This window comes from Scardinius erythrophthalmus, assembly GCF_964197995.2.
Source record: "Scardinius erythrophthalmus genome assembly, chromosome: 7".
NCBI lineage: Eukaryota > Metazoa > Chordata > Actinopteri > Cypriniformes > Leuciscidae > Scardinius > Scardinius erythrophthalmus.
In genome coordinates this window covers 37,288,685-37,311,972 of record NC_138227.1, presented here as the reverse complement: position 1 = coordinate 37,311,972, position 23,288 = coordinate 37,288,685, and the positions used below count along the sequence as shown (strand labels likewise).

At 38.2% G+C, this 23,288-nt stretch overlaps 1 protein-coding gene across 1 annotated transcript; it reads left to right on the top strand.

The window, feature by feature from the left end:
• Window positions 1-1,501: 1,501 nt before the first annotated feature.
• ech1 (enoyl CoA hydratase 1, peroxisomal) lies at window positions 1,502-22,467 on the top strand. Its single transcript, XM_081371705.1, has 10 exons — window positions 1,502-1,993; window positions 5,541-5,709; window positions 6,182-6,270; window positions 9,302-9,426; window positions 11,809-11,857; window positions 12,449-12,513; window positions 12,639-12,709; window positions 12,798-12,869; window positions 17,855-18,005; window positions 21,519-22,467. The coding sequence occupies exons 1-10, from the start codon at window positions 1,963-1,965 to the stop codon at window positions 21,621-21,623; spliced, it is 927 nt and encodes a 308-aa protein (XP_081227831.1). The 5' UTR covers window positions 1,502-1,962; the 3' UTR covers window positions 21,624-22,467.
• Window positions 22,468-23,288: the final 821 nt, after the last annotated feature.

Here is a 23,288-nt window from a genome sequence, read left to right as displayed (position 1 = left end):
AATAAGATAAACTGGACATTAAAGGAGTATTACAGTAATCAAAGGGTATGAAATATATAGACAAACGAATTTGATTGGGAATCACATTACTTAACCCTCAGAGAGTCTTCGTTTAGCAGTCACACTCAGTGCCTTCCCGGTCAGAAGTGACCGGACACCTAAAAATGAAACTTCCTCCATCCCAGTAAAAACCAATGCAATTTATTTTTGTTCTATAATATTTATTCTTTTTAAATTAGTATTTTGAGACAATTTGATTGAACTTATTAATATTTATGCAATATTTATAGTCCATTTTTTGCCATTGAAAATAATGTTTTTTTTTTAATTATTATTATTTTTTATTTTTATTTTTCTATGCGGTATTTTCGGTTAAAATAGAGACTAGGCTTTCAGAAAAAAAATAAAAATAAAAAAATAAATCAATTTATTAAACATAAAATTAAATAAATCATGTTATTGCATGGGTTTACCACTAGATGCCTGTAATAGCTCTAAATGGAGATGCTTGTGAATTCTAGTTGTTTTTGGACCAAATTACTTACTTTTAAGATGTGGATTGATTGTATTTTTTTTAGAAATTCTCAAATAATACTTTTTGCCAAGGTTTATAACATTTTATTAATTATTATTTTAATAATTTTAATAATTATTATATTAATTTTATATATATATATATATATATATATATATATATATATATATATATATATATATATATTAATTATAATTATTAATTATGTTATGTTTTTCACTCTTGATGTTTTAGAGTTTCACCCCTTCATTGCTGAGCACTTTTTTTCTGCATCGTGGCCGATTTGTAGCGAATTTTTGTGTTTTTGTCAATTTCCCATTCATTTACTATGGGGGTCATTTTTGACCGAAGACCATGAGTGTGACTATTTTTTTTACGACCACTTAGCATGCTCGGATCATGACCTCAATTTTTTTCTGTGTTCACATACCTAATGCCAGAAAAGTCATAAAGTTTCGTAACATTCCAATGAAGCTGTGATTTTTAAAAATTCAAAACAGATTTTTTGTAATCTGAATTTATTGGTGTGTATGTGTATAAAAGTGTGTTTCTATGTGTGTGTGTGTGTGTGGGTGGGTGTGAATTTTTTGCACTCTTGATGTTGTAGAGTGTCACCCCTTTACTGCGGTGTACTTTTTTTTAGAATCGTGGCCAATTTGTAGATTGTACAGACAAAAATTCAGAGAATTTTTGTGTTTTTGTAAATTTCCCATTCATTTCCTATGGGTCGGTCATTTTTGACCGAAGGCACTGAGTGTGACTATTTTTTTTACGACCACTTAGCATGCTCGGATCATGACCTCAATTTTTTTTTGCATACACATACCTAATGCCATAAAAGTCACCAAGTATCATAACCTTCCGATGAAGCTGTGATTTTTTAAAATTCAAAACAGAAAATTTTTCGGTCAGAAGTGACCGAAGACTCTCTGAGGGTTAAAACACAAAGGTACAGGCTGGGAACACACAAGCTGGGGATTTACCATGGGAACTGAACACACAGCAGACAGAAATACAGAAACATGTAGCCTACTGTGAACCCGAAATTATACAAAATAATAGAGATGTGACCATCATCCGTGTAAGAACAGGAACAGTAGATGGCGGTGTGTGCCTGTGGTGCAGAGTTTCAAAGAAGAAGAAAAAGAAGAAGAAGTCTTCAAGAAGAAGAAGATCATCTGGAGGGGACTCTCGATTTCTCACAACATAAACCGCTGTACGTCAGAGGAAAACATGATGACGTCCTAAAAAAATAAACTACTCTTCTTAAAGACAGAGGCGGATATTATCCGTGTTTTCATTGTGTTGTGACGAGTATCCTCCAGTTAAACAGCTAAAGTCCACATAACTACAGTGCTAGTCTTCATACACAGCTCTGCTCTGCTCTGGGATTGTGAATATATAACGATTCTGGTCAAAGGGCATCGATGGCATTCGTGTTCAGTTCTGCGTTCAGAAGTAAGTCTCACAGTTTGATCAACTAACGTTAACTGCATTTGTTCTGAATACTCACATTAACCACATTTACCGTTTCTAGAAGTATTAAGGATTGAACACTAGAAAAAATTAAGAATCAACACTCAATTTTGTTCGTTTTTTAAACCAATGTGTTATTAATTGTAACTGTGACTGAATGTAGGTGAAGGTGTCATTACAGACTGTTAACTGGGTGAAAGGTCACACACTCAATAATATGTTATTTTCTCTTTGAGTGAATTATTAAATATATTTAATGGGTAAATCAAGTTTTAAAACGTGCTGTAATTGCAAGCTGGAACGGGTATATAAATTAATAATATAAAAATGTATGGAAACATTCTATGAAAATGTCTTGAGATATTATTGATAACAATTAGTATTTGGACACTTAAAGCACGCATTTATGTTTTACATAACTTATCAAACCAATTGGAATATATTTTAAAGAAAGGTAACCTAAGCCATTTTTCAACCAAAACAAAATACTATATATATTTGGGATAATTTGTTAACATTTAACTTGAAATAAAACGTATTAAAACTTTGTAAACATATTTCATGTGGGTAATATACTATCTTATTCATTTTCTTTCTTAATGCATTAAAATGTATTAGGATAGAGTATGCGGAAATTAGCATTAACCTAGATTAATAAATGCTGTAAAGTATTGTTTGTTGTTAGATCATATTACCTAACGTTAACGAATTAAACATTGTATATGTTACCTTAATAATAATACAATATTTCGTCAGATCAGGGATGTATTATGGGCCAATTTCTCATCCCCTTTTGCCTAAAATGCCTTTATTTAAATGCTAATATAATATGATTGTAATTTAAAGTGCTAGAATTTAAAACACCTGTGGGATCTTTATGGCAACAAACTCCATAAAGTTTACAAGTTAGCTAGAACCAGTGATTGCAAAAATGGCTAAATTAATTCTGAGATACAGTTTAGTATCATTTGTTTGCAGATTGTACTTGGTTTGTTATTTTGATATCCATTGGAATGAATGATGATTCATCAATGATGATGACTGCAAAATTATTGGTTTCTCTTGATTTACTATACAGTCATGTGAAAAAGAAAGGACACCCTATTGCATTCTATGGTGTTATGTCTCAGGACATGATAAAAAAGTCATCTTGGCACATCTTAAAATTAGGTAAGAAATCACAGGAATTAAGAGGGCAAGTATCCGTCAGGCGCTGCTAATCAAATGCCTTTGATTAACTGATCATCAGCAAGTGTGATCACCTCTATAAAAGCAGAAGTTTTGTCAGTTTGCTGGTCTGGAGCCTTCTTGTGTGTGTTAACACAATGACAAGGAGGAAAGACATCAGCAATGATCTTAGAGAAGCAGTTGTTGCTGCCATCAATCTGAGAAGGGTTATACGGCCATTTGCAAACCATCTGAAGTCCATTACTCTACAGTGAACATTCAAAACATTCAAGACAGTTGCTAACCTTCCCAGTAGTGGACGTCCCAGCAAATTCACTCCAAGGGCATACTGTGCAATGCTCTGAGAAATCACAAAACACTCAAGAACTACATCTCAGACTCTACAGGCCTCAGTTAACATGTTAAATGTTAAAGTTCATGACACTACAATTAGAAAAAGACGGGACAACTGCGGCATGTTTGGAAGGGTTGCCAGGAGAAAGCTTCTTCTCTCTAAAAACAACATGCAGTACAGCTTAGGTTTGCATAGTTGAATCTGAACAAACCTCAAGCAATGTCTTTCAGACAGATGAGACCAATGTGGAGATGTTTGGCCATAATGCACTGCACCACTTTTGGTGAAAACCAAACACAGCAAATCAGCACAAACACCTCATACCAACTGTGGTGGAGGGGTGATGATTTTGGCTGGTTTTGCAGACACAGGACCGACTGGGAACCTTGCGGTCACTGAGTCGACCCTGAACTCTATGTGTCAAATGTGAGGTTATCTGTCCGACAGCTAAAGCTTGGCTGAAATTGAGTCATGCAACAGGACAACAATCCCAAGAACACCAGCAAATCTACAACAATTTCTGAACAAGAAAAGAATCAAGGTGTTGCACCGGCCCAGTCAAAGCCCAGACCTCAACCCGACTGAAATGTTGCAGCGGGACCTTGAGAGCTGTGCATAAACAAATGCCTGCAAACCTCAATGAACTGAAGCAACGTTATACAGAAGAGCGAGCCAAAATTCCTCAAGAACAATGTGAGAGACGGATACTGTCATACAGAATTCGATTCCTTCAACTTGATAAAACTCGCTCTACAAGCAATTGAATCATTGGGTGAACTTAGTTTGTTATCCATGGCTTTTCCTTTTTGGCTTAATTTTTTTTAAATACAGTAAGTAATGACATGGTGTAATATGTCATTTGTTGTTGTTCATCTGAGGTTGTATTAACCTAATTTTAAGACCAGCTTAAGACCAAATGATTTATTAAAAGTAAAACCATAAAAATTTTAAGGGTGTCCTTTCTTTTTCACATGACTGCATGTATGCACACACACGCATATATATATATATATATATATGAACTTTTATGTTAAATATGATTCATCTATTTGACAGCAGTAATGTATTTATATATATGTGTATATGTATATATGTGTGTTTGAGTTAAATGAAAAAAAAAATGTATGTGTTCTATAAACGACTGATAACATTTCTTCAAAATTTCAAATAAAAGTATTGTCATTTAGAACATGTGCAGAAAATGACAACTGGTTAAAATAAGGAAAAAAGATGCCATGTTTTTAGACCAATTCTAATGCTTTAACTTAGGAAGAGCTCAGAAATCAATATTTGGTGGAATAACCTTGATTTTCAATCACAGCTTTCATGCGTTTTGAGATGATCTTTGCCAGTTTGCTGTTGGGCGACTTTATGCCACTCTTGGTGAAAAAAATCAGCTCGACTCTTCCTCTTGATCACATTCCAGAGGTTTTCAATGGGTTCAGGTCTAGAGATTGGGCTGGACATGACAGGGTCTTGATCTGGTGGTCCTCCATCCACACCTTGATTGGCCTGGCTAGATTGGATCATTGTCCTGCTGGAAAAAACAATCCTCGGAACACTGCTGAGCAGAAGGAAGCAAGTTTTCTTCCAGGATAACCTTGAGTCACGCCTGACTCTGATCTTCTCTGATGAGTCCTGTTTTCAGCTTTGCCCAACACCTGGTCATCTAATGGTTAGACAGAGACCTGGAGAGGCCTACAAGCCACACTGTGAAATTTAGTGGAGGATCGGTGATGATCTGGAGGTTCTTCAGGAAGGCTGGAATTGGGAATATCCAAATAAATGCTGTAAATGACAAGAAATGTTGGCGATAGTTTATATAATCCATCAAAAATGTTCTTTTTACTCAAACACATACATATAAATAGTAAATTCAGAGAAACTGCTATATATACTGTACATGTACAGTATTCCTCACTAGTTATTCAGATTAATATCAAACAGCTGTGTCCTCTACATGCCAGAAGTGTAAACTTGTGATTTTTTTCTGTGTTTTGTGATTAGAACAGGGTCTGTTCGCACCTTTCCTGAACGCTGTAAGAGGAATGTCTTCATCAGGAGGGCCCACCCCCCCTTTCACAACCCTGTCAGTCAGCCGGCCAGTGGACACCGTCACTCACGTCGAGATCTGCCGGCCGGAGAAACGCAATGCGATGAACAAGGCATTCTGGCTGTACGACCTCATGTCCATATTACACACTGATATCCATATCAATAATTCATTTAATTTCTTTTAAGATTTCCTGTAAGGCTTTGTAAACAAACAAGTGTAGAGTGACATGAATAGTACTTTTATTCAAGTCAGTGCTTTATAAAGTACATTAATACAGAGAAGAATGACAGAATCAATGATGCAAACTTCATCAAACTCTGCTGTAAAAAAGACAATAGTCAGTTGAGTTCACTGTTGATTAATTTCAGTTCAATAACATTTAATACAATATTAAAATGTTTACAAAGTATATCTCATCATTCATGCTAGAAAGAGCGACATAAAAGTGCCCATTTATGCCATTTCTATGCTCTCTTAAAATATTCAGTGTGAGATTGGAATTTGAAGTGCACAGTGATCTCAGTTATCTAAAATAATTGCAATCACATCATGACTGAATTAGTGTGTGTGTGTATTTTTGTTGTACCTGCAGTGAAATGGTTGACTGCTTCAATCAGATAGCTGAAGACTCGGAGTGTCGTGTCGTGGTTTTCTCAGGCGCTGGAAAGCTCTTCACTTCCGGTAAAGCTATCATTGACATTTTGTTTTAGTCAGTTCAACTTAGATGTTCTTGTACTTCATGTGGTAACATCTACAATAACTGTTTTTTTTTAAATGAAATAAATGATTTAAGATTACTGATTAAAATCGAGTACAACCAACCTTAAAAAAACACTCAATTACTGAAGCATAACTGACACTTGATTTCTCCAGCTAGATAGCATTAATTAATTAAGTTTGATATAATCTTTTGTTTTATACGATGAAAGTCCTTTTCCACCTTGATGTAAATATACTAAAACTAATTAATTACCCTTATTTACTTTAAGTGAAGACATTTTTATTTGAAGACACAACTTAATTTAGTTTATTCAAATTAAATCAGTTTAGTTTTGTCAACGATGTTTTTCATCATTATGTGCAATGTATATAATGAACTACTAAGTAAAGTCAGGTGTCAGTACTGACATTAGCATATAAGCACAAGCGCTACTCTTCAGCACAATGATAACCACAAAATTCAATAACAGAAACTCCTCTAAATGTCCAACTGAACAATAAACATTAACATAACCTAGCAACATCTTTCCCTTTACTGTAAAACACATAAAATAACACTTAATCCCTAAATTTACTCTCCTAATGCAGTCACTTGCAAAGCATGATAGGAACTACAGATCCACTGCCCAGGGCTGCGTTTAGGATTGTGAGCCCTAGTAGATTGTAGAGCCTTTGCCACCAATGGTCTGTAAGATCAACTTGGCTCACGATGCTTTTGAGAAATGCAGCCCTGGATCTGTAGTCCCAGCATGCTTTGTCGCTTTTTTTGTTTGTTTGCTTAGGCACGCTGTCAATTGCGATTGGTCAAATTTCACTTTGATGTAACTTAATGTGTTTAATAACCACAAATCACAATTTCTCATTTAAAGGGATACTTCACCTCTGGGAAGATGAATGTGCATTTAAAATAGGTCATTTAAGTAGAAGAAATGTGGAGAAATTTTTGAATTTGGAGCTTTCTAGACTGAGAAAAGCCAGAAAATGTATTTTTGGCTTATGTGGATGAAAGACAACAACTCCCAGAATGCACTTGCTTCGCTGCCTTAGGAGGCCACGCCTACCGGTTAGAGAGCACAGTTGAAAACAACAAGGCTAGCCTAAGTAAGTGATGAGTTTGCCAGGGATTTAGAGACCCAAAATGTCCGGGATTCGGCTTTTGCGTTCTACAGTCGCCATTCATTATGTTTACTGTGGCGAGCAGGACGAGGCTGAGGGACGCGGGAGAACGGCGCGAGGCCGGTGGCGTCATTACTGAGACGCGCCGGTCTCGTATCTCTCACGGAGGAGCGGAAATTTTCTTAGCAAGGGTAAAGCGCACATCAACCGATCACTTGTTTAGCGTTCATGTAAACACTACAGTCAGATTCACCGATCGGAATTAATTCAGTTAGATTGAAACGAGAGGTGTGCATGTAAACAATGAATGGCGACCGCAGAACGCAAAAGCCGAATCCCGGACATTTTTAACAGTCTCGCCCGCCGGACAAGTCCGGGAAAAGGAAGATGGTAACCCCTACTTACTCAGCTTTCTCCTATTATTCAGCTTTCTCCACAGAACAAGAGCCTACAAGCTTAGCTTCCAAAGAAAGACGGCTGATACTGTGTACATTCTGTGAGTGAGATCCCACCCTCTATGGGCGGGCTGAAAACATGCGGAACAACGCCTTCTACTGGCTGTAGTCTTTAGCCTCTGGACAGAAAATCCTCCGATGACGCGAAATGACGATTTTTGCGTCATCGGAGGATTTTTTCCAGACAAAAAATACATAAATCTCTCCTCTCAGGGGGATATGAGGGGGGAAAGCATGGTAATTCGAAAATACTACAGGTTTTCTACTAATACAAAGCTTAATGCTAAATCCTGAAGTAACCCTTTAAGCAAAATTCGCTGTGATCAGCAAAGAGCAGGTGCGCATGTGTTGAATATATCCATCCTGAACTTTAATGGAAATTGTATGTTGGGGGAGTGTAACTCAATTAAGTTAAAACAGCTTTCCCTTGGTTAATGATGTATCAAACTGATTGAAGGAGGTTACAACAACAAAATTTGAATTTGTAGGTTGAATCATGTAGAAATACCTCCTTAAAGCAACAACTGCACATGTTCACTTTTAACACACTGTTCTTGCAACATCTTACCAAATTTGACCAGTTGCCTGGTCTTTTCATTTTTTGTTTGTTTATTTTGTTTCTGAAAACTGTTCAGTTTTCAGAAACTGTTTCTCATCATATGAAAATACAAATGATATTTTATCTCAACAACATTTTGACAACTAGCAACTGAAATTAAACTAAGATTCTTTATTTTGGCAACATGGACTGATTCAGCTAACAATAGCTAGATTTCAAATTTTCTAACAATGTTTAACACTTATAATGCATTTTTATGTATTATATGCCATATATGTAGCCTGGCAAGCCAAACCTACATCAAGATGTTAGGTCTGGCAACTCACCATTGGCACAGCTCAATCCGAGGGGCGGGATAAACGGTTGTCTCTCAGAATCCCTCTGCACGCAATAGGATAGCGCTACAACCAATCAGAGCAACGAAGATGGCTAGTTGGTATATTAAACTTTTGCCGTATCCAGTCGGCAAAACTCCGAACACATCTTACTTTTTTAAAAATGACTTAAGTGCCATTCTTTGCTCTTTTCTCAAAGAAAAGCTTAACTCCAAGTCCTCCAGAGTCGCGGCCAAAGCCGATTCGAAAGACCGCTGTTCGCCAGCAGCAGCAACTCTTCTTTGTTTTCAAGTAGCAGGGAACCGTCGCAACTCTGTCGTCATTATGTTAAGCCCGCCCCGCCTACTCTATACTCGATGTGATTGGCCTGACCTGAGTTTGGTTTTTCCAGCTCGAAAGTCAAAGGAGAGTTGCTAGACTACACTGGCTGCAAAATTAAATTTGCTGCCGCTAGGGTGCATCTAGATATTTAGGCTACCATATATGATTATTTCATCATTAACTGAATAGTAATGATCTGTGTGCAGGTATTGACCTCATGGGCATGGCCAGTGATATCCTACAGCCTGAAGGAGATGACACCGCCAGGATCTCATGGAACGTGCGCCGCGCCTTAGCTAAATACCAAGAGACCTTCACTGTTATTGAAAAGGTTACTATTTTAAAACATTATTCATTTACCCTGAAAACATCTCAGTACATACACTATATGGACAAAATTATTGGGACACACCTCTTAATTCCTGAATTCAGGTGTTTCAATCAGACCCATTGTCACAGGTGTATAAAATCAATGCAGTGTGCATTTACAAACATTTGTGAAAAATGGGTTGTCCTGAAGAGCGATACTGTGATAGGATGCCACCTTTACAATAAGTCAGTTTGTTAACTTTTATCCCTGCTAGATATTCCATGGTGAACTGTAAGTGGTATTATTGGAAAGTGGAAGCGTTTAGGAACAGCAGCAACTCCATGAAGCAGAAAACTACGTAAAGTCATAGAGCGAGTGCTAGGTCACCGAGTGCTAAGGCACATTTGTGTGTAAAAATCACCAACGCTCTGCTGATTCCACAGCTGAAGAGATCCAAACTTCCACTGGCATTAATATTAGCACAAAAACTGTGTGGCGGGAGCTTCACGGAATGGGTTTCCATGGCCGAGCATCTGCATCCAAGCATTACATCACCAAATACAATGCCAAGCGTCAGATGCAGTGGTGTAAAGCACGCCGCCACTGGACTCTGTAGCGGTTAAAACGTGTTCTCTGGAGTGACGAATCACACTTCTCTGTTTGGCAGTCTGATGGACGAGTCTGGGTTTGACGGATGGTCTGGAGAATGTTTCCTGCCTGACTGCATTGTGCCAACTGTAAAGTTTGGTGGAGGAGGGATAATGGTGTGGGGTTGTTTTTCAGGGGTTGGGCTTGGCCCCTTACTTCCAGTGTAGGGAAATCTTAATGCTTCAGCTTACCAAGACATTTTGGACAATGCTATGCATCCAACTTTGAGGGAAGGCCCTTTTCTATTTCAGCATGACTGTGCCCCAGTGCACAAAGCAAGGTTCATAAAGACATGGTTGGATGAGTTGGGTGTGGATCAGTGGCGGCTGCTGGTCTTTCAAAGAGGGGAAGCTCATTTTCGGCCTACATTATAAAAAATATTCATTTATACGTAAATTCTACGTTCCTTTTCAAGAAAATGCTCTGTGAAAAATGAATGTAATAATATAATAAAGGTAGAAATAATAATATAATAAAATATAATAATAATTCTACAAATAATAATATTTTTTTTTAATTATTACTAATAATAATAATATTAAAAAATATAATAAGTAATAATATAATAAAGGTATAAATGTATAATTGTGTGAAATGTATTATACAAATTGGCTAGAAATTTCGACAAGCAAATACCAAGAAATAAAATGCAGCAGTTTGTCTTTGAAAAATCCGCGATGGGACTGAGCTCGAACAGCTTCAACATCAGCGACTTTTTATCGTATGAAATCGCTGTCAATCAAAAGGAGACGCAGCCTCGACAGACCCTCCAATCATCACCCGGAAGCCCGGAGTCCGGGCCAGCCCACTCCCCATTCACTACCAGAGAAGCTGAGCTTCCATGGGCGGGACATAATCGCAGCATTTATCCAATGACCGTCTAGTTTCGAAGCGCTGGAAAAAAAACGTTTGAAGCAGCCCCATAGAAGTCAATGGAAGCTGGGCTTCAACGGGGGAATGCACTGTGACGCTACGGGAATGTAAGGAAATCGAGTCAGCCGACCTGTAACTGATTCTGAACGAACTCGTCTTTGAGACGAACGTCTTCTAACGCATTTTAGTCAATAAAATGTTAATACAATAGTACATATTTGACCATTCATTTTTTGACATTATAGGGGAAGCCGAGCTTCCCTTGCAGTCTTAAAGAAATCGCCACTGGTGTGGATGAACTTGACTGGCCTACACAGAGCCCTGACCTCAATACCATTGAACACCTTTGGGATGAACTGGAACAGAGATTGCGAGCCAGGCCTTCTCGTCCAACATCAGTGCCTGACCTCACAAATGAGCTTCTAGAAGAATGATCAAAAATTCCCATAAACACACTCTTAAACCTTGTGGAAAGCCTTCCCAGAAGAGTTGAAACTGTTATAGCTGCAAAGGCGGATTAACTTCTCATTAACGTCTATGTCTTTAGAATGAGATGTCATTACAGTCCCTGTTGGGGTAATGGTCTGGTGTCCCAGTACTTTTGTCCATATATTGTACAAGAGAATATATGTATTGTATACCATAAATGGGATATAGGTAATATGGGAAAAATACTCAAAAGTTCGTACAAAAATGAAGATTTGTTCTTTATGCATATTTGAGAACAGTGGCAAAAAGGCATGACATGAAAATGATAAGAGGATTGTAGTATTTCTAGATGGACATTAATATTTGGCTATTACATTCAATGGCAACTAACTAACTACTTTATCTCAATGCACAAGTCATGTTTCATCATGTCTCTTGTGTTTCTTTGTACAGTGTCCAAAACCAGTGATTGTGGCCGTTCACGGTGCATGTATAGGAGGAGGTTAGTTTCCCTCTGTTAAGAAATTTCCACAACATTTATACTTTATTGTGAATATATAGAACAAATTCATTATAGAACAGATTCCTTCTTTACTATTATTTGATGTTGAAGAAATCAGTATTTGTTCCCTATTGTATTTTTTGTTTATTATTATTACTGTAGTTATTATAGCTTGCTATAATTATGACAGACATTAAAATGTCTTAATGGAATTATTGATCCATTTGACTTGAAATTTTGCATGCAGTGTCTTTATCCAAGGCACCATCATTGTTTATAGTTATGCAAATAAAATCTGGCCAGCAATGACCAATAATCATTGAGTAGTTATTAGACAAGAATGTCCTACCAAGCCAAACTTTGGTGGGCCTTTGGACAAATGACCTCAAAGACAGGAGGCGCTATGATGTAATGATACAGACACAAGTAATTCATGTAATTCATTCTTTCATGATCGGCCTCCTCAACTTAAACAACTTTGTACTAGTGAAGTTAGTTTCTCCATTAGAAGTTTGCTGCTTCACCAGATAGAAAATGATTCTTCATAACCATATATAAAACGTTATCATTTCATTGTGTCTTCTTTTACAGGAGTGGACTTGATCACAGCATGTGATATACGACTGTGTACGCAGGATGCCTGGTTTCAGGTCAAGGTGTGGGCAGTCTCATTAGATTGTCGTTGTGATTTTAATTGACCATTTAATGCCATTTTAGAATAACCGTAGATTTGCAGAGATTTAAATTTGAATGCCTGATTTGATCACCCATTCCTGTTCAGGAGGTTGACATTGGTTTGGCAGCTGATGTCGGGACTTTGCAACGTCTCCCCAGAGTGATTGGAAGTCGAAGGTACTAGCTTGATCTTAAAGCATGTTATAGATAGCAGTGCCCTGTTTTTATGCAATTGATAGTAAAGTTTGCTCCCACTGTCTCTCAGTCTAGTGAATGAGTTGGCTTTCACTGCAAGGAAGATGTACGCTGATGAAGCCAAGAGCTGTGGATTGGTCAGGTGAGATATTTAAGCAATAAGATATGAGATGATGTGCTATTTTGAATTTATAATATATACTGTACATTCACAATATAGTGATTAGTGATTTTAAAAAATAAAAACGTTCCTACTGTAGATTTAAGAACTCTGTAATGATTGGCTATCCTCTTCACATGTGGAAAGAGTGAACACAATTACACTCATTGGCCATATTATTAGGTCCACCTGTTCAACTGCTCATTAACGTAAAACATCTAATCAGCCAATCACATGACCTCCTATCACATGACCTCAACTCAATGCGTTTAGGCATTCAGACACGTTCAAGACGATCTGCTAAAGTGCAAAACTGAGCATCAGAATGGGGAAGAAAGGGGATTTAAGGGACTTTGAACGTGTCCTGGTTGTTGTTCTGGGTATTTCAGAAACTGCTGATCTGCTGGGATTTTCACACACAACCATCTCTAGGGTTTATAGAGAATTATCCGAAATAGAGAAAATCCAGTGAGCGACAGTTCTGTTGGAGAAAATACCTTGGAGAATGGAGAGGAGAATGACCAGACTGGTTCAGCTGATAGAAAGGCAACAGTAACTCAAATAAGCATTAGTTACACCCGTCTGCAGAAGAGCACCTCTGAACACTCAACACATCAAACCTTGAAGCAGAAGAGCATCTCTGAACACTCAACACATCAAACCTTGAAGCAGAAGAGCAACTCTGAACACTCAACACATCAAACCTTGTAGCAGAAGAGCAACTCTGAACACTCAACACATCAAACCTTGTAGCAGAAGAGCAACTCTGAACACTCAACACATCAAACCTTGTAGCAGAAGAGCAACTCTGAACACTCAACACATCAAACCTTGAAGCAGAAGAGCATCTTTGAACGCACAACACGTCAAACCTTGAAGCAGAAGAGCATCTCTGAACACTCAACACGTCAAACCTTGAAGCAGAAGAGCATCTCTGAACACTCAACACGTCAAACCTTGAAGCAGAAGAGCACCTCTGAACACTCAACACATCAAACCTTGAAGCAGAAGAGCACCTCTGAACACTCAACACATCAAACCTTGAAGCAGAAGAGCATCTTTGAACACTCAACACATCAAACCTTGAAGCAGAAGAGCATCTCTGAACACTCAACACATCAAACCTTGAAGCAGAAGAGCATCTCTGAACACTCAACACATCAAACCTTGAAGCAGAAGAGCATCTCTGAACACTCAACACATCAAACCTTGAAGCAGAAGAGCATCTCTGAACACACAACACGTCAAACCTTGAAGCAGAAGAGCATCTCTGAACACACAACACGTCAAACCTTGAAGCAGAAGAGCATCTCTGAACACTCAACACATCAAACCTTAAAGCAGAAGAGCATCTCTGAACACTCAACACATCAAACCTTGACGCAGAAGAGCATCTTTGAACACTCAACACATCAAACCTTGAAGCAGAAGAGCATCTCTGAACACACAACACGTCAAACCTTGAAGCAGAAGAGCACCTCTGAACACTCAACACATCAAACCTTAAAGCAGAAGAGCATCTCTGAACACTCAACACATCAAACCTTGTAGCAGAAGAGCAACTCTGAACACTCAACACATCAAACCTTGTAGCAGAAGAGCAACTCTGAACACTCAACACATCAAACCTTGAAGCAGAAGAGCATCTTTGAATGCACAACACGTCAAACCTTGAAGCAGAAGAGCATCTCTGAACACTCAACACGTCAAACCTTGAAGCAGAAGAGCATCTCTGAACACTCAACACTTCAAACCTTGAAGCAGAAGAGCACCTCTGAACACTCAACACATCAAACCTTGAAGCAGAAGAGCACCTCTGAACACTCAACACATCAAACCTTGAAGCAGAAGAGCACCTCTGAACACTCAACACATCAAACCTTGAAGCAGAAGAGCATCTTTGAACACTCAACACATCAAACCTTGAAGCAGAAGAGCATCTCTGAACACTCAACACATCAAACCTTGAAGCAGAAGAGCATCTCTGAACACACAACACGTCAAACCTTGAAGCAGAAGAGCATCTCTGAACACACAACACGTCAAACCTTGAAGCAGAAGAGCATCTCTGAACACTCAACACATCAAACCTTGAAGCAGAAGAGCACCTCTGAACACTCAACACATCAAACCTTGAAGCAGAAGAGCACCTCTGAACACTCAACACGTCAAACCTTGAAGCAGAAGAGCATCTCTGAACACTCAACACGTCAAACCTTGAAGCAGAAGAGCATCTCTGAACACTCAACACGTCAAACCTTGAAGCAGAAGAGCATCTCTGAACACTCAACACATCAAACCTTGAAGCAGAAGAGCATCTTTAGCCGCGTTTCCACCGAAATTACCCGGAACAATTTGTCCCAGGAACTTTTTTCCCAGGAACTTTTTTTGCCCCAGACCGGTTGCTTTCTGCGTTTACACCGCGGTCTAAAGTACCGGGAAGGTAAACTGCGCGCAACTGCTCCTCCCAGTCTGCGACGGACAGTAATCATGGAGGAGACTCAAACTGTGCTGCAGTTATGTATTGGTTTACTAACGAGGTAATTAACAAAACAAAATAGACTAGCACTGACACTAAAGCGTGTTCAGAAAACTCGTATGCGTATAAAATTAGACAACGTGTTATCAGTTATTGTGAGATGCCAGGGACGAACGCGCAAAAATTTCCTCTTTCGCAAATACTCTTAAAAAAAGCCTGAACCCCGTCTATCAATCATAAATAGTTACAGTCAAATAGTTGTTTGTTACCAACCTCAACGCGCTATTTCAATCCTGGCATAGTAAATTTATAACTTTAGAGTGCCTTGCTTTAGAGTGCCTAGATGATGTGTAAACATAATGACTTAATATTATAATAAAAGCTGTGGCAGAAAAGAGACGAGCACTGATACAGCGTGTTCAGTAAGCTCGTAATGTTTAGATATAAAATTTGTATATGTTATCAGCTATTGCGGACAGACCGTGAGATGGCTGGGACGAACGCGCAGAAAGTTTCCTCTTCCACAAAATAAAGCCTGAAACTCATTGTCAGTCCACCAGTTTTTTTTAATTAAATTCCATATTTGCAGACAGACAACTCTTACTGCATGAAGCCACGACACGAAACGCAATTGATTTTTTTAAAAAGGGAGGTTAAAAATAAATAAAATGCTGCGTGGAGTCATCCAACCAAAATGCGGCGTGAACACAACCAATCAGCTTGTGCAGCGCGCAAGTCCCACCCCTGAAAGTTCCTGAACTTTGAAAAAGTACTACCTCGTGAGCAGGGACTATCGGAGGGGGAAATATTTACCCGGAACTTCATTTAGACCCTGGTTCCTGCGGTGTAAACACATCGAGTACCAGCCCAAAGTTCCTAGTTCCTGGGGAAAGTCCCTGCGGTGGAAACGCGGCTTTTGAACACTCAACACATCAAACCTTGTAGCAGAAGAGCATCACTGAACACTCAACACGTCAAACCTTGAAGCAGAAGAGCATCTCTGAACACACAACACGTCAAACCTTGAAGCAGAAGAGCATCTCTGAACACTCAACACATCAAACCTTGTAGCAGAAGAGCAACTCTGAACACTCAACACATCAAACCTTGTAGCAGAAGAGCAACTCTGAACACTCAACACATCAAACCTTGAAGCAGAAGAGCATCTTTGAACACTCAACACATCGAACCTTGTAGCAGAAGAGCATCACTGAACACTCAACACGTCAAACCTTGAAGCAGAAGAGCACCTCTGAACACTCAACACATCAAACCTTAAAGCAGAAGAGCATCTCTGAACACTCAACACATCAAACCTTGAAGCAGAAGAGCATCACTGAACACTCAACACGTCAAACCTTGTAGCAGAAGAGCATCTCTGAACACACAACACATCAAACCTTGTAGCAGAAGAGCATCTCTGAACACTCAACACATCAAACCTTGTAGCAGAAGAGCATCACTGAACACTCAACACGTCAAACCTTGTAGCAGAAGAGCATCTCTGAACACACAACACATCAAACCTTGTAGCAGAAGAGCATCTCTGAACACTCAACACATCAAACCTTGAAGCAGAAGAGCAACTCTGAACACTCAACACATCAAACCTTGTAGCAGAAGAGCATCTTTGAACACTCAACACATCAAACCTTGTAGCAGAAGAGTATCTTTGAACACACAACACGTCAAACCTTGAAGCAGAAGAGCATCTCTGAACACACAACACGTCAAACATTGTAGCAGAAGAAGAAACACACCGGTGAAACTCCTGTCAGCTGACAACAACAAACTGAGGCTACAATTCACCAAAACTGGACAATAGAAGATTGGAAAAACGTTGCCTGGTCTGATGAGTCTGGATTTCTGCTGCAACTTTTAAATGGTCGGGTCAGAATTTGGTGTAAACAACATGTAAGCATGGATCCTTCCTGCCTCATATCGTCAGTTCAGGCTGTTGATGGTGTGGAGGATATTTTATTGGCACACTTTGGGTCCCTTAGTACCAATTGAGCATCATTTAAACACCCCAGTCTACCTGAGTATTGTTGCTGACCATGTCCATCCCTTTATGACCACAGTGGATCATCTTCTGATGCTACTTCCAGTAAAGGCCATGTCACAAAGATCAGATCATCTCAAACTGGTTTCTTGAACATGCTCTATACTGAAAATGACTCCACAGTCTCCAGATCTCAATACAATAGAGCAGCTTTTGGGATGAGGAGGAACGGCAGATTCACATCATGGATGTGCAGACGACAAATCTGCAGCAACTGCGTGATGATATCATGTCAATATGGACACAAATCTCAGAGGAATGTTTCCAGAACCTTGTTGAGTCTCTGCCACAAGGAATTAAGGCAGTTCTGAAGGCAAAAGAGGTCCAATCCTGGACTAGCAAGGTGTACCTAATAAAGTGGCCTAATAAAGTGTATGAAAAATCTAATAGTTTCTGTGTGCGTTTGTTCTCTCTCGTTGCCCACAGTCGTGTGTTCCCAGATAAAGAGGCTATGATGGCCGGAGCTCTGGAGATGGCAGGAGAGATCGCCAGCAAAAGTCCTGTAGCAGTGCAGGGAACCAAAGTCAACCTCGTTTACTCCAGAGACCACAGTGTTGCAGACTCCCTGGACTACATGGTGAGATCACAACTCACATCAGCCAAACATCCAAACAGACAAGTGTATATAACATGACATAGTGGCATAATAATATAATTTTTATAATAACAAGGAAAAATACAGAAAAACTAATATGGGATCAAATTCCCGCCAAATATATAGCGGTCGCGTATAAAAAAATAATGAGCGTGAATCAAAAATTTAAAAACACATGTAAAAATATATTGCACAAACTGAAAAAAAGAATGCAAAATGATCAGAATAGCAAACAACGTGGTCACGGATCAAAATATAATAAGCGTGAATAAAGAAATAACAAGCATGAATAAAAACTTTAAACACATTAAAAGTTATTTTGCACAAAACTTAAACTTATGGTCATGCTTTGTTAAAAAGTATGGTTTTATTACTGTGTACTTTGGGCTTTCTTGCATTTTCTGCTCATATTTTACTCTTTTGTACGCTTGTGATGTTTTTCTCTTCGCTCTTCTTTCTATGTTCTGTGCTTGCTCTTCCAAATGTTGCAGTTCAAGTTTCATGTAAATTAGGGCGGGCTTAAGCGTCACCATTGGTCCACTAGTTCTAGATTGACAGATACTCCTCTAGCCAATCAATCGAAGAGGGGAGTTGACGTCACACCAATGCGACTCGTGGTACAAGCTGTTTATGTTTGTACAATTTCTTCAATTCCATTATAATATACTAAAATGTTATTTTTCTAATACTTTTATATACTGTTCAATTTCTTATTTGTGCTTTGATATGTGCATTTATTAAATTAATTATTTTCGCTTGGCATACCAGCGTGATTGCGTCACCGCCATAGACTGTAAAAAAATAGGCCACCGCACACTTCAGTGGGTGGTGCGCGCCCGTGAAGCACTTCATTCTGAGTAAATATAACAACAAAGAAGCACTGCTGCACTCTCTTTTATTTCATTTTTCTTTAATCGTTATACTCCTTTTCAGGAGTGCTACACTTACATGAGAATCTTGCGCTGGCCAGTGTTACACTCACTTATACTGACACCTACTGGCGTGCCTCTGTGCAGCATCACGCAAAAATAAAGGTTTACAGTAACGGACGCGACTGTTAATACGTTATTCGTAGTGACCCATGATAGATTTGTTTCGTGTCTTTCCTAGAATGGGCAGTTTGTGACTTTGCGAGATAAACAACATAAAGTAGCTCTGGTATTACAAAACATTCAGTGGCACATGCCAATCAAATACAGACGTGACACAAATAACACGTTTGAAAAAATATTAATGCACTTTAATTGGTATTTTAAATATCACAAAATTATGCTATTTATTTAGGATTTTGTGCCACAAATACGTCAGTAGGCTATGAGGTGTTCGATTAATCTGTCAGTCACTACTGGAGGTGTCGCAACACGGTGACATGTTCCGCGACTCGGTGTCAGTCAGGTGACATGTCAGTGTCAGTGTGTTGCGATGTCAGTGCACTGCCACTGACACATGCCACTATCCACCACTGGCACATGCCAATAATGTCAGTGACACATGCCACTATCCACTGGCACATGCCAATGAAGACCGGATGTGCCACCGGATGTGCCAATGCGCATAGTGGCATGTGCCATTGGCTTCTGTGCGTCAGATGCCATGTCACTTAATGTTAATACCGCCTCTCCAATATTACTTGGCTCATGATGTCAATATGTTAAGGCTGCTTGTAAGCGAAACATCCTGCAATTATGAAACACTACAATTCGTTGCAAAAACTAAGTTAAAAACGGCCATTGTCTGAAGACTTTAGGACTTTGAACTGTCGCCGCTACGCATTGCCTACCTTTTTTTTATTAACCTCGCCAAATTTGACAAGATTATTGAAAATGATTGTGTTACAGAGAAGATATAGAGAAACCAGTTGAATTTAATACAGTGGTTTATTACAAACTTACTGTGTTTACTTACATAGCTACATAATTGCATATTACTTTAGAATTAATGTTTTAAATATAGCTTAAAATTTGAATACAGCAACATCTCCATCAGCGATGTAACGCTGTTTCTAGAGTGCCGCTGTCCTGCAGAGTTTAGCGTCAACTCCGATTAAAAACCTCACCTGTCTTAAATATCCTAAAGACGATGATTAGCTGGTTCAGGTGTGTTTGATTAGGGTTGAAGGAGCTAAACTCTGCACCCAGGACCGACATTACACATCCTTGTTATTGATTAAATATGAAAGTAAAACGGCCAGTAGGTGGTGGCTGCTCGGAGAAGATCGACGCTCGCGGTGCCAGGTCAAGTGCATTAGAGGTGAATGATGGATCATCAGACAGGCATAACTGTAACAGGTCGTTGTTAGGATGACGAATTTAACTATACCATATTGCCAGGTATACGTATACCGGCAACAGTTTGAGTTGCAGGCACACATGCAGTTTAAAGGTGTCCTGTTGATGGTCGTCTTCCCCTGTATAACAAGTAAGCATCAGTAGCCACGAGTCGCATTGGTGTGACGTCAACTCCCCTCTTCGATTGATTGGCTAGAGGAGTATCTGTCAATCTAGAACTAGTGGACCAATGGTGACGCTTAAGCCCGCACTAATTTACATGAAACTTGAACTGCAACATTTGGAAGAGCAAGCGCAGAACATAGAAAGAAGAGCGAAGAGAAAAACATCACAAGCGTACAAAAGAGTAAAATATGAGCAGAAAATGCAAGAAAGCACAAAGTACACAGTAATAAAACCATACTTTTTAACAAAGCATGACCATAAGTTTAAGTTTTGTGCAAAATAACTTTTAATGTGTTTAAAGTTTTTATTCATGCTTGTTATTTCTTTATTCACGCTTATTATATTTTGATCCGTGACCACGTTGTTTGCTATTCTGATCATTTTGCATTCTTTTTTTCAGTTTGTGCAATATATTTTTACATGTGTTTTTAAATTTTTGATTCACGCTCATTATTTTTTTATACGCGACCGCTATATATTTGGCGGGAATTTGATCCCATAAACTTAGATCCAGATTGTACATGGGAATTAAAATAACATCAGCATGGAAGCAATGAGAGGCAGGTTATATCGTAAATTAAACTGGGAGAGCAGTCTTTTTTGAGTGGATCTTCCCCAAACTGGAAGTGCCTCCCATAATCTAAGATGCAGTAGGCTCATCAGGAAAAAAAGTGGATTAAATCATTTATCTAGTTTAGTTTCTAATCAATAGTTTTTGTATTTTTGTTTTGGCTTAAACCCTTCTCGAAGTTTACGTTGTTCATTTATTTCTTCCTGTTAATAAATTCCTCTTTTTTTCTGCACTTTAAAAGTGTTCTGTGGTTGTAAAAGTATTTGGGAGTGAGAGCGGGGACTCATTTTAATACGATCCCTGTTAATTGTTACAGATAATTTCACTCCCTTTGAATAGGGATTTAACTAATTTGTGACATTATTTATACTTGATTGATGTAAAAGGATGTGAATGCACACCAGTAACAACATGTGACGTCCCGTGATTAAACCGAGAAACTGTGTCTCCTGTTGTTGTTTGTTTGTGTAGAGCACCTGGAATATGAGCATGCTCCAAACCCAAGATTTAATGAAGTCAGCGCAGGCCGCGATGGAGAAGAAAAGCCTCAAAGAAATCATTTTCTCCAAGCTCTGAGAGTCTACACACCCGAGTTAGATCCGATCCGCTCGCTTGTCTAAAGCATATCTCGCGATTAAGAATGTCAAATCCGTCTCTACCTTCAGTGAACTCTATGGGTTTGGTGTTGAGCCTTTCTAGGACTGGTTCATTAAAATGAAAGTTTGATTTAATGTTTTCTAACGGGTGCCTTGAAGTCTGCCTCACAAATGTCAAATAACTAACCAAAAAAATGCTAAACATGTTCAGTGCTGAATGCACACTAAAATCTAAACGTGTACAGAAACCTAAAATGAAATAAAAAAATGCTAAAATGAGTGTCAGTATGGACTTTTTGTGAAGAGAAACTAGTTTGGTTTTGTAATATGAACATCATCGCAGCGTGGATATCATGTGCTGATCTCCGCGTCCAGGTTTCAGGTGTTCATTATATCACACCGTACACACTGGGAGCCGTGTCGCATTACTGACTCCCCAGCTGGGTATAAGAGTATAATCCACTGGAAACCATCACCACTAAACCAGAGGGTTCTGTGATCCTGACATCTGTGTGACAATCCGGGACAGTGATGTCTGTGCTGAGATGGGTTACGGTGATTCTGCTCTTCCACCTGGTTTACTCCGGTAAGACTCATTCTGCTCTTAAACTTCTCCAGTGTTTAACACAACTGAAAATAACAAAGCTGTGAAAGTAATGTATCTGTTCATATAGCCAGGTTACAAGTTCGAGTTATTTCAGTGGGTGAATGCCAGAATGACCTGTTTCTCTTATTCTTGATAATAACACAAGATATGTAAAAGTATGTCATTCTCTTAACAGCCCCATGACTTGCTGTTGATATAATAAAGAAAATAGTGCTTTTATTTATTTATGGTATTTACTTTTGCAGTGTTTGTCTTGTTTGGTATGTAAAGAAGTTTAATGGAAAACTACAGTATACATTTTTTCATCTGAATATCATCATCATTACAGTGGGTTATATGGAATTCTGCTTTGTATTGAAATGACTGATATCGTGCTTTTACTTCTAAAGTGATTTATTCATTTTAAAGCATGTATGATTTGTCTGTCACTTACTATTCAACCTGTTATGCTATGACCTTTCCCATCTTTCTGACATAAAGTTTAAGGGAATAAGATCACATGATTTAAGTTTCTCTTACAGTCTTTATCAGTATGTTTACACTTACACTGCCGTTCAAAAAGTTTGGGATCGGTAATTTTTTTTATTTTATAAAAGAAGACTCTTCTGCTCACCAAGGCTGTATTTAAATGATTAAAAATACTATATATATATATATATATATATATATATATATATATATATATATATATATATATATATATATATACTATATGTATCTTTAGTATATATATATATAGTATAATAATTATTATTATTATTTTTTTATTTTTTATGACAATTTAAAATAACTGTTTTCTATGTGAATATATTTTAAACTGTAATTTATTCCTGTGATCAAAGCTGAATTTTCAGCATCATTACTCCAGTCTTCAGTGTCACATGATCCTTCAGGAATTATTACAATATCCTAATTTTAATGTTTAAAAAACATTCATTATTATTATCAATCTTGAAATCAGTTCTATGATTCTATGATGAATAGAAAGTTCTATTTTATTTATAAACATTATAAATGTCTTTATCAATTTAATTGATC